At 42.9% G+C, this 12371-nt stretch overlaps 1 protein-coding gene across 1 annotated transcript in view; it reads right to left on the bottom strand.

The window, feature by feature from the left end:
• LOC117366801 (schwannomin-interacting protein 1-like) overlaps window positions 1–12371 on the bottom strand; it is a 793287-nt gene that overhangs the window by 528729 nt on the left and 252187 nt on the right. Inside the window, exons 2-3 of the mRNA XM_033958698.1 lie at window positions 11456–11520; window positions 4338–4418 (exon numbers count right to left, since the gene is read on the bottom strand). Of these exons, the coding sequence (XP_033814589.1) occupies window positions 4338–4418; window positions 11456–11520 (146 nt within the window). The remainder of the gene's footprint in view (window positions 1–4337; window positions 4419–11455; window positions 11521–12371) is intronic.

Here is a 12371-nt window from a genome sequence, read left to right as displayed (position 1 = left end):
AGGCATCCAAATTTGGGTGCATTTACCAAATTTAGCCCATGGTGTTTATAGCATTCCGTGGCGGCACTGGGTGCATATCAGGGGAAGAAACCTGAAGTACTGTTCTCAAAAGCAGTTATATGTGATGCACACAGCACTGCATCTAAGAATATCCTTTTTTGAAATCTAAAATACAGCTGAAAAGGCTGAGCCCAGTTCTGCAAATTCTTCATTTTCCATTCTATTTTCTCCCCCCTCCCCCCATGAACAAGCACCAAGCAGCTACCACACACATAAGTCTGTTTTATGGTTCCCTAACTTTGCTCTGGAGGGACACTATGGTACATTTATTTTAGAGCTCTGCTCAGCAGCACTTTAGCCCTGTTCTATGGCCCTGTGTCTAATATTTTCTGTGGGGAAATATTGGAAGAAAAGGCCCATAAAAGCCCCGCTGAATGGGAGCCCATTACTGCAGTTTTACAGCGTCGTTTTCTAATCCGCTTCTCTAAAGGATTTCTTTTGGCTCACCTGTCATATTTTTAGAGCTGAAATTTGTGGCTTGCTACCGTCGACTTCCCCATTTCATGGTCTTTCCTTTATCTGAAAAACATTCTACGCGAACTTCAAGCGTATCCAAATTAATATGTTTGAAGCACAATGGAATGCACTTGAAATCCATCTGAGAACTGTTACCCGTCATATGCATGCAGGAGAAATGCGCCCCGACAACTGCGCCCCGACATTTACGTGCACGACAAATGTGCGCATGGAGGTCTGCCCCGACGGGATACTTTTTTTGTCTTTTTGAGGGTTACAAAGTAACCCTCTTTTATGAGGGGGGGAACCCTCCCCAACTACACTTAAAAAATTCACTTCCTATCTAGTGTTAGGGTTGGATATCTGGAAAGCCCTGATTTGCTGAGAGTCCTCAGGCCCTGTCCCTTGGGAGGGGTTTGAGGCGCCTCAAGCCCCTCCCAAGGGACGGGGCCTGAGGAGTCTTAGCAAATCAGGGCCTTCCAGATATTCTTCACGAGCCACAATTGTTCTAAGCGCACTTGTCGGGGTGCATTTTTCAGAGCGGAATTGTCCTGTGTCGATTTGTCGGTGTACTGTATCTGCCATTGTCCTGGTTCATTTTACTACAGTTTGAGACATGACCTTTTCTTTGACTGTGGTTGTCTGACGCAGTTCAAGTCAGTTTGGTTATATGCTTGTGGCTGGCAAAGTTACACGGATAACATAAGAACATAAGGAACAAAGCTTTTTCTTGTTGGACTGAAACAGTGTTCCAAGGTAGCATACATAAACTATTTTTAAATGTCTATGCGTACGTTTCTTCTGTACATGAGTGATAATGGGCATGCTAAGGCCTTTGTATTATGCATCTCCCCATAGACACATGAGAAAACTCTGTTAATGTATCAGCCACACCAAGCATAAGGATGTGTGTTCCAGCCAGGCATATAATTGATAACATGCTGGTTGGAAGATGGCCATTTTCCTGATCACCCAAAACACAAGTAATCCATTAGCCAACAAGAAGGGAAGGGAGGGAAAGTTGGATTTAGCTTTCCCTTTTCAGCAGTAGATCAGTGTGAGTTACATTCAGGTACAGCGATCATTTCTTTCTCCTCCTAAGGGTTTGCAATCTTATTTTGCTCTTGAGGACACAGAGGGTTAAATGACTTACCTAAGATCACATCGATGAGATTTAAACCCTAGCTTCCTTAGTTATCTGCAATTGCACTAAGAACTGGGCTACTCTTCCCTAAAGATTCTCTCACCCTAGCGTGCTCATGGGAGCATAAGAGAATGTCAAGAGAGGACTATAACATAGCAATACAATGCTGCCTCTGCTGGTTGCATCTAGTATGAAGATCGTCAGTCCACTGATGCCAACCTAACTGCAATTATTTGGAAGATTCCTCTATATCAGTGTTTCTCAACACGCGGTACGTGTACCCTTGGGGGTACACGAGCCACTTGTTGGGGGGTACGCGGCACTGGTCACCACCGAGAATATTGCCTGCCCATCTGCCAAAGCCCGCTGCTGGGGGGGGGGGGGGTAAAGATAACTAGGGAAGGCAATAGCAAAACCACCCCACTACTAGACCATCAAGAATTCATCATACAAGTAGCAGCCCCCATAAGTCATTCAAAACTTGCATACAAGGGACTGCATTTACCTATATCCAGAATCTTTAAATGACGATAAGGAGAGTGTTGTTGCTACATCACTATAATGACAATATCTCCTCTCTATTTTACAAAAATAGGGTTTCTTTGGGGTCTGAGACCCCGTTCTGTGCTCATTAATAAATGGACTCTGAATCTGAAGCTTGAACTAGATCAGGAGGTTTGGGGGAAGGGAGCTTTGGAAGACGGTGCTCAAGATATCTATACACTCATATGCATGGAAGAAAGAGTAGAAGCTGAAAATAACATAACATAACAATTCACTTGTATACCGCAAATACCATTAAGTTCACAGAGATTAGCAAAACAAATGAATTAACCTCCAGTAACTAACTTCCAAAAGATTATATAAAAAGATGCATCTTTAAAGCACGTCAAAATTGTTGATACAAGTTTGAAAGTGTGAATATGTGAGCCAGATCCCTAATCCATGAGGTTGCCTGGAAGGAGAGCAGTCGTTCAAGGAACTTCTTATATTTACATCCCTTTGCAGAAGGAAACGAGAATGGTGAATGAGATTTTCTAGAGGGTTTAGAATTTGTAATGATGAAAGATTCCATAAAATAGTCTAGGATTAGACCTGTTAGTGCCTTGAAACAAATACAGCCGAACTTAAATTTAACCCATGCTTCAACCGGAAGCCAATGCAGTTGACGATAAAAATCGGTGAAGTGATCGTACTTCTTTAGATCAAAAATCAATCTAACAGCTGCATTCTGTATTATATACGCAGTCTTTGAAGATTTTTTTTGAGCTCCAGCAAGATGAACAATGTTACAATAATCCAGTCTGGTATGTGGAATTTGGAAGTTCAAGCCCTGAGTGTTAGCATGGATGTCGGCTGGAAGGAGAAGTCTTGGATAAGTGCTGGCAATGTTGATTTGTGCAAGGCTTTTGGCAATTGGCTGAATGTAAGAAAGTTGCTATTATAGTTAGAAACATAGAAACATAGAAATAGATGGCAGATAAGGGCCACGGCCCATCCAGTCTGCCCACCATAATGACCCTCCCCTAGCTTTCCTTCTGTGAATAGATCCCACATGTTGATCCCATTTGGCCTTAAAATCAGGCACGCTGCTGGCCTCAATCACCTGAAGTGGAAGATTATTCCAGCGATCAACCACCCTCTCAGTGAAAAAGAATTTCCTGGTGTCACCGCGCAGTTTCCCGCCCCTGATTTTCCACAGATGCCCCCTTGTTGCCGTGGAACCCTTGTAAAAGAAGATATCTTCCTCCGCCTCGATACGGCCCGTGAGATACTTGAACGTCTCGATCATGTCTCCCCTCTCTCTGCGCTCCTCGAGCAAGTATAGCTGTAATTTATCTAGCCGTTCTTCGTACGGGAGATCCTTGAGTCACGAGACCATCCGGGTGGCCATTCTCTGGACCGACTCCAGTCTCAGCACATCCTTGCGATAATGCGGCCTCCAGAATTGCACACAGTATTCCAGGTGGGGCCTCACCATGGATCTATACAATGGCATAATGACTTCGGGCTTACGGCTGACGAAACCCCTGCGTATGCAACCCATAATTTGTCTTGCCTTGGATGAAGCATGCTCCACTTGCTTGGCAACCTTCATATTCTCACCGACGATCATCCCTAGTTGTGTTGATTGAACTGACTGTTGGGGAGATGGAAGTGGCTTCATTTTCCAGCCTCCACCAAGAAAAGTTTAGTGTGTCTGGTGAACGCAGTTGGACTTACCATAGCATATACATTAAGCTCAGCACTGGCCATTGGCGGCAGAGGTGGCCGTTGGTGGCGGAGGTGGCCATCTTGTAACAGATTACTACCAATCTGAGAGGACAAGCAGACAAGTTCCAGAAAGGTTTGGACTGGTACTGTATTGGACATGAGAAGCTAGCAGAGTCAAGGGATTGAGAAGGACAGATACTTGATTTGGAAGGAAATCCAGGATGTTGTCTATGATTGAGACAGTTTTCCTGCTTTACAGAAAGGATGATTTGTTAATGTGTGCCAGAGTTTGGAAAAAATCTCAGACCTCAGAAATAACTGAAAGCAAAATCCCAGTGTTAAATGTGGATGACGAGTACTGTTTGCACTGTAAATCTACATCACATGACTTCCCTCTTCCCCCACCTGCCAATCCAATATGTCATCCCCCTATTTATGTAAAACAACTTTCTTGATTACTTACATTTTCACCTTGGATTCAAGGGGTAGTAAATTCATCTGATGTTTTTCAATATTATTTTCTTCATCCGTGGTGAGTTGGTGGCTATTAAAAAAAAGATTAGTTTAGCCTCACTTTGCAATTACTTTTCTTTTCTTTTTTTTTTTAAGTTCAATAAAATTTATTGAGTATTTTTGTAACATAGTAAAAAAACAAGACAAAATAGAACTTCAATCGCAAGGATCAAGGAATAATACATCCATCATCTGTAGCAAAGTGGAAATGAGAAAAGGCAGATCCTGTATATAAAATTTACATTACATTCATGTGAAAAGCAGTATGTTCATCTCTAATTTAGAAACTTACTTTTCTTCAGAGACCTAACATTTGGGGTTCCTTTTACGAAGGCGCGCTAGCGTTTTTTAATGGCGCGCACCGGATTAGCGTGCACTAGCCAAAAAACTACCACCTGTTCAAGAGGAGGCGGTTGCGGCTAGCGCGTGCTATTCCGCGCCTTACGGCCCTAACGCGTCTTCATAAAAGGAGCCCTTGGTTTTAATTTAAACTGCTCACGGAACCTTTTTTTTTTTTTTTTTTTTTAAATACTATTATGCATTCTCTCTAAATTTTATGTGGGCGACGCTAGTTGGAATATTTACGGCCTCTTTTACAAATCTGCGCTAGCGGCTGCGCTGCGCTAACGGCCCTGCGCTAAAGGGCTTCGGGGCTGTTGCTGCGCTGCTTTGTAAAAGAGGCCGTTATTTTCTGTCCCTGTTCTGTCGCTTTTCTTCACAACACAACAGTAACATCAGAGACAATCGCAAGTTGCCATACTGACAATATTAAATAGACAAAAGTTGATTCTAGAGTTGATTATATTCTGTGTTCTTTTCCTGGTACTGTTTTCCTTATTTGGCTTTAAGTGCAGGACTGCCTTAACCCATTAAGGGACCCTTTTTTCTATACAGGTCTCCCTCCGTATTCGTGGTGATAGGAGATTAACTTTTTCATCTGTTATTTGCAGGTTTCTTTTTCATATGTTATTCGCATTTGGTGAAACCGCCAATAATCTCGCATTCCGGTAGCTCACCCTTATTAGAACATAAGAAGTTGCCTCTGCCGGGTTAGATCAGGGGTCCATCGCGCCCAGCAGTCCGCTCCCGTGGCGGCCCATCAGGTCCATGACCTGTAAGTGATCTTTTGTCTATAACCCTTTAATCCCCATTTTTCTTCTATCTAAACCCTTTCATGATCCTATCTCTACCTCTATCTATATCCCTCAATCCCCGTATCCTATATCCCTTTAAATCTCATTTTTCGTCTATCTATACCCTTCCATGATCATATCTCTATCTCTATCCTAATCCTATCTCTATCTCTGTCTATATCCCTCAATCCCCGTATCCTTCAGGAACTTGTCCAATCCCTTTTTGAATCCCCTTAATGTACTCTGTCCTATCACATCCTCCGGTAGCGCATTCCAGATGTCCACCACCCACTGAGTGAAAAAAAATTTCCTAGCATTGGTTCTAAACCTATCCCCTTTCAATTTCTCTGAGTGCCCCCTTGTTCTTGGGATCTTTTCCAGATAAGCCCCGCCAAAAAGTTAACCCCCGCCAACCAAAAAAAATTATAAAAAAGAGGCGCGATCTGTAGAAAGTAAAGTGGGGGGGGGGGTTCCCCCCCCCCACACCCCCGTCGGAGCCTTTAAAAAAATGGTCGACAGCTTATCCTATTTTTTTATAATGTTAAGTTTCATATCCTCTTTTTTATAATCTTTTTTGGATGCTCCGACGGGGGCACTTTACTTTATACACATCGCGCCGCGTTGTGGGGCCGTTGTGCTGAGAACTTCACTGGTTAAGGTTGCGTGCGCTGGCAAAAGGTGGCAAAAGGTTATCTGGAAAAGATCCTGTTCTTGTAGCTCCCAATAGGCTGAAGAATCTGTCCCTTTCTACCTTCTCTATGCCCTTTATGATCTTATAAGTCTCTATCATGTCTCCTCTGAGTCTTCTCTTCTCCAGGGTAAAAAGCCCCAGCCTTTCTAGCCTCTCCAACCTTACTTCATCCCCGCTCCCCACATTCAAACCTATCTTTGATGTCACCCATTAACAATAAACCTACAACTAACCCTGGAGCTTTCCCTTTCCCGCCCCCCCTCAGACGCAATAACTTTCCCTGCGCAGCATCCTGCCTCCCCTCTTGACTCAATTTCCTGTTTCCGGCGGGACACGATGAAGGGAAAGCTCTGGGGCCGCCACAGGCAACCCCATGTACAGTACCGCTGCTGCCGACAACCTCAGAGACAAGTTTGAAGGTAGAACCAGTGGGGTTTGAGAATGAACGAGAGATGCCAGACTTCGGTCGCGGTAGGAGCGTGGAGGGAAAGATACGGGAGGAGGGGGGGAGGCATGCTGACTGGGGAGAGAGGAAGATGTCAGGCTATGAGAAATAGGTGAGGGGGATCCCTGGTCCTTGAGTGCATATGAACGAGGGGTGCGCTGCATGTGAGAGTAGTCAAATGCGTGTGACTTGGTCCCTTTTGACCGATTCTTGAAAAGTGGCTGGGAATCTGCAATTTCCTCTGTGCACACTGGTAATCGGTGCTTGGAAAAACGCAGCAAAATTTTCCTCTGCAACCATAGATGATGTAATTCGGGTGGGAGGAGCCAGAAATTTAAAAACCACAAATAATTCAAATCCCAAGTGCAGAAACCACAAATATGGAGGTAGAAGTGTACTGTGGTAAGCACAAATAAGAACATAAGAATAGCCTTACTGGGTCAGACCAAAGGTCCATCAAGCCCAATAGCCCGTTCTCACGGTGGCCAATCCAGGTCACTAGCACCTGGCAAAACCCCAAATCGCAAAGAGTAGCAAGATTCCAGAACCCCAATGAGAGCAATATTCCAGAGCTGAGATTGTGATGTCATAATGCCTCATTCCACAATGTCTCAGAGCCAACCTCATCAGTGATGTTACATTACAATGGCTTAATTGTGCTATACTTGGCTCACGTAAGAACATCGATACTGGGTCAGACCAGTAGCCCATCCTCATGGTGGCCAATCCAGGTCACTAGTACCTGGCCAAAACCCAAAGAGTAGCAACATTCCATGCTACCAATCCAGGGCAAGCAGTGGTTTCCCATATGTCTTTCTCAATAATAGACGATGTGCTTACCGCAGGTTAAAATGTAATACTGTGAGTGTACACTAAGAATTCTCACAGAAGCTTTTACATGTGTGCACACTACCCACATGCTAACAAAAATACAATTTAATTTTTAGCATTGTGAATATATTTGGGAGCTAAGAATGGGCATGGCTATGCTAATTAATTAGAGGGTGGGCATTGCTGTGTGCTAAAAGCCTACAAAATATGTGTTGGTAAGTGCTCATGCGGTAATGACCACTTGCTAATGGGAAAATTACAAAGCCACGCTAGGGTTTTTAGCGCTGGCCACCACGATAACAGCTCCAATGCTCATAGAATTCCTATGAGCGTCCAAGCAGTTAACCACCGGGGCTGGCACTAATAATGCTAGCGCAGCTTTGTAAAGGAGGGGGTTAGTAAAAGGGCCCCTAAGTGGACTAGGAAAGCAGTATCTGTGGAGCAAAAAAGAAAAATTGCAGTTGAGGCTAAAATATTGGAATTTCTTTACCACCTTTTTGAAGATATTCACTCAAGCTGGTAAATGGTATAAATAAGTCAAACATAAGAAAATTTCCCGTCTCGTCCCCGCAAGTTATTTTCCTGTCTCTGTCCCAGTCCTGCAAGCTCTGTCCTCATCTGCACAAGCCTCAAACACTAAAATCATAAGTAGCAACATTCTAGAGCTCAGATTGTGATGTCATAATGCCTCATTCCACCAATGCCGAAGCTCCGTCCTCATCTGCACAAGACTCTAACACTTTAAAATCCTAAGTGTTCAAGGCTTGTGCGGTTAAGGCAGAGTTTACAGGAATGGGGCAGGTACAGGGACAGCGACAAACTTGCAGGGACGGGATGGGGAAATTGAGTTCCTGCAAATTTGTCCCCGTGTCATTTCTACTGAAAGCCCCACATACAGAAAGAACCATGAGCATAAATTTTAGCCCACTGCGAAGGTTGGACATTTTCCAGAAGTCCATTTACCTGGATAAATGGAGTTTGGAAACTATCCTCATTGTTTCCCCTTTTACAAAATCATAGTGCAGTTTTTAGCGCTGGCCGCGGCGGTAACAGCTCTGACACTCCATCGGAGCTGTTACCACCGCGGCCAGCGCTAAAAGCCACACTATGGTTTTGTAAAAGGGGGGATATGTAAATATATACCTAAAAAAAAGCATAATCTCGGTTTCTTGTAGGATTATTCCGTGAAAGATGATGTTGGGGTAATCAGGTTTGTTGAGTTTAATTAACAAAATCCCTGGGGGAGATGAGCCAGGAATTGACAGTTAAGGTTTGCTTCAGACTCCTAATACTTTTGCAACATCCCTGTTTAAATGCTAATAATGATTCTTTAACATTCACACTGAAAATAATTTACCCTCCCCCCCCCCTACACACACTTACAAAACCATAGCATGGATTTTTGTGCAGGCCACAGCAGTAACAGCTCCAACACTCATAGAGCTGTTACCACCACGGCCAGCGTTAAAAACCGCGCTACGGTTTTGTAAAAGGGAGGTTTAGGTATTAAATATTTTGGGCTGATAGTCAGGCAGGCAGGAAAAGGGGAAGACCGGAGTCAAGGGAGGATGAATACTGTGCCCACCCACCATAGGCTCAGGCCCACCCAAAATCATCCGTCTGGCTAAATCCCTGGTCTAGGAGACCCTCCCTTATTCATATACAGTTTGCTCCATGTAGAGTCTGATGTGGAGGTTTGGGGGCACTAAACATCAGGGAGTAGAGGCCCCATGGGGGTATTTCTGGGGGGCCAATGGTTTGAGTCAGTGGGCTCTTTGATTGATAGCCAGCACCACATGAAGAGGAGAACTATTAAAATAAAAATTCCCATGAGTTGCCACAGTCAGCAAAGAGAAAGTTTTCAGCTCTGGCAATGAGTGAGAAATTTCTCGCAGAGTGCAGTTATGGGATGTAAATGAGCCAAAGGTCTATTTATTTAAATTATTTATAACCCGCCTTTCTACATATCTAGGCGGGGAACAATACCCTTCACCCTCCCGATTCCCGCATTTAAAAAACTCGCGACTTCGGTTATTCACGAGTTTTTTTTTTAAAACATGGAAGCACCCCTACCTCCCTGCCTCCCAGATCTCTATACAGCTTACCTGGTGGTCTAGTGGTGAAGCAGGACAACAACGCTTTCCTACGTTCCTTCCCCGTGCAGAGCCGTCCACATAAAATGACTGCTGTGAATTCTCGTGGTCTCACAACACTTCAGCGGGAACTCACGGCAGCCATTTTTGTGGACATTTTTGTGGAGGCGGGAGGCAGGGATGGGTCAGAGTTGTCCCTAAAAGTTATTTGCGAGCCGGCTCGACCCCTAACCCCTCTGAATATTGAGGGGAGGTGTACACACATGCAAAATCAGTAGAAACGACAAACAATACAATGCAATAAAAACAAAGAATAAAATACAATAAAAACAAAATTAAAAGAACCTGCACATCCATACGCTGTCACATAACAAACACCCCAAAAAACAATTCAACAACAGTACAACCCTTGGCCTGAAGAGGAAACAACTTCATATGCTTATACTATCTCATGACTTGCACTAAAAGCGCGCTCAAACGATGCAGTTTACTCCTTTTCTGAATTGCCAAAGCAAAGTCAGTTGACGCAATGACAGCGGTAAGGCATTCCACAGTGCCGGACCCTCAACAGACAGCGATAGATTTGCGGTTTCCAGTAAACTTCACATTACCAAAGACGGAATTTCCAACATCGGGCTGTCTGCAGACCATAGCTCGCGTGAAGGAGAATGCCACCGAAAAAGGGAACGAATAACTGAAGGACAGTTGCTTTGGAACACCTTAAACAAACTCAGAACCTTATATTCTACCCGCACACCGATGGGCAGCCAATGAAGCGCAATATTTGCATCTCATGGATATTTTCACAGATTAGCACATCGGCCCTAATATTAAATTCGATTCAGGCCCGTCAGAGAGCAATATCGCTATTTGTGGACCCTCGTATGTCACAAGCTATGAGCCAGGTCTATGGTAGCTGCTGGTTGTCAAAGAATTCCAAGTTCAGAGATAATCCTGAGTTCTCTAAATTATGTCATATTGAAATAATATGTGGTTAGAAACAGCTAAAATCCCTCCACAGCAGCATTATTAGTTTTAGGTCAATTAACACTGAAGGACTTGTGTTTCTTGGCTTCCAGGAGCTATTTTAAAGAAAGCATGAGCACTTTATAATGCTGTGCTGCCTGTCACGTGACCATCCTGTGTGACATTACCACCAGAAAATATAAGTTTTTAAAGATATTAGTCACTGGAGTGCTTGGAGGGGTGGGGGGTGGGGTTCTGGGGGGTTTTTGGGGGGTGGGTTGTCCTTGGATTCTTGGTGATTGTCTTTTGTCTCCGCGCAGACACCATGCGGTAGACCCTTTTATCTCGTGTTTTGGTTCGTTTCTGGTTGTTTTTGTATCCGGATTGTGGTATATTTCTTTGTATTCTCATTTTTTAATAAAGCTTTGGGGAAAAAAAAAAAAAGCAAAAAAAGCAAATGCCTTCCTGAAACACTGTAAAACCTTGAAATAAGAGCAAAATAAAATTAGCTAACCAAAAAAAAAAAAAGATATTAGTCACAAGATTGCTTTATTATAACATATGGTGGTATAAGACATAAAATGGTGCTATGATGGTCTGATGGCAGCCGGTGTTTTGTTTCATACACTTAAACACTGAAGGTTGTGGGTCTGAGCACTATTTAAAAGAATATTTTAATGAAAGATATAAAATTTATAATATTGTGACATATTTGTAGTTATTTAGTATATTATCACAATTATAGAATATCATTGTCTCCTAGTAGTAGAAAAAAATATTAAATGTGAATGCCATAATAGTTCAACACATAATGGAATCTATGAGTAAGTTTCCAGAGCTATAACCCTTGCGATAACAAAGGCAGCTTCTTTTCTGTTGACTTAATACCAAAACACTTTAGGCACTCACTTTTGAAGCAGACACTTCCCATCACTAACTTGTTCCAGAGTATGTTGCAGCCTTTTCACTTCCTCCTGGAAAAAAAAAGAAGAACGTCAGTTAAAATTATCGCTATCAAACAAATTTCTATGTGTAGTTTTTTCTCCGAAATCTACCACATAGGTGGTGAGGAGGGGCTTCTGGTAGGTCCAGTGATTTTCAATGACATAGGGGAAGTGCAAATCAGTACATTTTGATCATGAGCTTTTAATTATGTATCTATCGTTGCTATCCGTATAGATCAGGGGTGTCAAAATCGGTCCTCGAAGGCCACAATCCCGTCGGGTTTTCAGGATTTCCCCAATGAATATTCATGAGATCTATTTGCATGCACTGCTTTCATTGTGCTGATAGATCTCATGCATATTCATTGGGGAAATCCTGAAAACCCGGCTGGATTGCGGCCCTCGAGGTCCGACTTTGACACTTGGAGTTGATATGCGGCCTACAAGTGTTTTAAATAAATAAATAAGCACCAACCGCCCAATTAATTGTTAATTTTTCTAACTATGAGCTTGTTAAAGGGCTCATAATTGAAGCCAATTTACTAATTGAAATAGGTGCCTATTTATTTAAGTGCACAACTTTAGCTGTCTCATATATAACTTGCCCCTGTAAGTCATCCATATTTTGGGTAGTGGCCAATCTATAACCTTAATAAATAATAGGCATCCAGATGGTCAGGGGAGTGAAGGAGAGTATTATGTAACGTATAAATATACAGTACTAGCTGATGCCCCGGCGTTGCACGGGTATTTAATTATAGCAATAACACTGTAAATGGATTCAAATAAAGATACTTTATAGTGGTGAATGAAATTATTTTTTTACAGCTTTATAAAAAGTACAATATTCAAATTATAATGTAAAATATTTGACAAAATGA

This window comes from Geotrypetes seraphini, chromosome 9 (genome assembly GCF_902459505.1).
Source record: "Geotrypetes seraphini chromosome 9, aGeoSer1.1, whole genome shotgun sequence".
Taxonomy (NCBI): domain Eukaryota; kingdom Metazoa; phylum Chordata; class Amphibia; order Gymnophiona; family Dermophiidae; genus Geotrypetes; species Geotrypetes seraphini.
Note: the sequence above shows the minus strand (reverse complement) of the source record. Positions and strands in the feature narration are given on the sequence as shown.